Source organism: Cucumis melo, chromosome 1 (assembly GCF_025177605.1).
Source record: "Cucumis melo cultivar AY chromosome 1, USDA_Cmelo_AY_1.0, whole genome shotgun sequence".
In the NCBI taxonomy this organism is placed as follows: domain Eukaryota; kingdom Viridiplantae; phylum Streptophyta; class Magnoliopsida; order Cucurbitales; family Cucurbitaceae; genus Cucumis; species Cucumis melo.
In genome coordinates, this window is record NC_066857.1 from 4,141,066 (window position 1) to 4,143,181 (window position 2,116).

Sequence of the window (2,116 nt, forward strand, 5' to 3'; positions counted from 1 at the left end):
TTTCAAACACAAACAAAATTCCTTCTCCTTTCCTAGAAAAACAAAAGAAAAGAAATTAAGAAGTCATCCATCAAAGTCTTCTTATGAATAATAATAATAAGAAGAAGAAGAAGAAGAAGAAGAAATAAACAAATGTATTTAAAGTTGATTGACTCATCACTCTCTACCAAAATTACCCCTAAATCATTGAACACTACCCCACATGAGAAGGACAATATTGTAAATTCCATATTTAATATATGTTCACAGCCCATTATAAATGCAGCAAAAATATGGCCTTTTTTTTTTCTCAAAAACACATCCTCCCTCCAATCTCCTTCAAAACAAAAAACAAACTTCATCTTTCTTTTTCTTGTTTTTCAAAAAAAAAAGTTTCAATTTTTCACATAAATTGAAACACCCAATTGCCCAAAATCGTCAAATCTTGATCCAAATTTTCAATTCAGTTCTTCAAAATTTGCCAATTTCCACGATGAAGTTAGTGATCTCAGCTTCTTTACTCTCAGCAATGGTGTTTTACTCTTCTCTACTCCCTTTTCTCCATTCTTTAAACCTTTACATCTCTTCAACAATCCACAAGAACTACATGTTCTTGCTCTGCAATGGCCTCCTTGTCTTCATCGTTCGAAATTCCGGTCTTATCGGCAACACCTGCAACGAACAGAGCAGCAGAAATGAAGCTTTAGGGGCTGTAACAATGGCTGATGGGAACAGAAAAATTGAGAGCAAAGTTGAAGTTGAAGTTGAAGAAGAAAGGAGAAATGGGTTGGTTGTAAATGAAGAAAAGTTTGAAAATTTGATCACAGATAATGAAGATGAAGAAGAAAGATTCATTTCTTATGAAGAAGAAGAAGAAGAAGAAGAAGAAGAAGAAGAAGAAGAAGAAGAGGAAATTGATGAAGAATTGAATAAGAAATGTGAAGAGTTTATTAGAAAAATGAAGGCAGGAATTAAGTTTGAATCACAGCAATTGTTTATATTGTAACTTAGAATTTTTAAAATAATAAAAAAAATTCTGACTTTGTAACTCTTTTTTTCTTTTACTCTGTTTTCCACTCTCTCTTCTGTTGGATGTAGAAGTAGTTTTTTTTTTTTTTTTCTTTTAATCTTTCATTTTGGCATTGAGATAAATTAATAAAACACAAATTTTTATCATTATTCTGTCTTTGAACTTTAAAGATATGTTGTATGGAGATGTGGATTAGATTTTTTAAAATGTTTATTGAAAAGGTAAATTACTGCAACAAAACAAAATGAAACCAAATATACGATACATGAATGGATAACATTATATTCCCTAAATTTCATATATGCTTTTCGATTAGTCGCTTCTTTTTTTCCTTCTTTCCCATTTATTCTTCTCTTCTAATAGATTTTTTTCTTCTACTTTTAAACGTTTTATTCTTTTGTTTAAATTTTCTATTTCATTTTCATTATTTTCGACAAAACTCTTTGAAGTCTCATCGTTTAAAAAGAACTACGCTCGTATATCATGATCTAAACAATCGTAGATCATTCGTTTAGACTTTAGTACACACTCACGCATGTGGTGGATTAATAGTGTGTTTTGAGCTTTTTCTGTTTTCAAAATTGTACTCTATGGTAGAAATATTTTAAAGGGTAGGTTATATTTTTGAAAAAATACCAACAAAATACCAATATTTGTAATTTATAGTAAATTGATTTAAGGTATTGTTGTCTCGAAATATTGTGCAAAAACAATATATAGAAATAGAAGAAGATAGAAGGACATAAAAGTATACTGAAATCAACGCCTAATACTTATGTCTAATACGTCATATGAATCCAAACATTTTTAATTTCTTTTTTAAATAGAAAAGTGAATTTGTTTGTTTCTAAACCTTAACTTCCTCAACAATTAAGTCCATGAGACAACACATCCTCAAAACAATATGTTTAGAGATAAGTTTGATAAAAGCAAAAGTTCAATGAGTCAATGCCCTAATCCATTGCTTATTAAACAAATTCTTTTTTTTTTTTTTTTTTTATCTTTTTTTTAAAAAAAAACAAAACAAAAGTTAAAAATTTGGGTATAAAATATAAAAATGGTTCCAACACTTTTATAATTGTCTAACAATTAAGTAGATATGTGACA

General features: G+C 28.5%; 1 protein-coding gene across 1 annotated transcript; it reads left to right on the plus strand.

Annotated features, from left to right (window-relative positions):
• Window positions 1-278: 278 nt before the first annotated feature.
• On the plus strand, window positions 279-1,155 carry LOC103500515 (uncharacterized). The gene has a single exon (XM_008463855.3). The coding sequence runs from the start codon at window positions 473-475 to the stop codon at window positions 983-985; it is 513 nt and encodes a 170-aa protein (XP_008462077.3). The 5' UTR covers window positions 279-472; the 3' UTR covers window positions 986-1,155.
• Window positions 1,156-2,116: the final 961 nt, after the last annotated feature.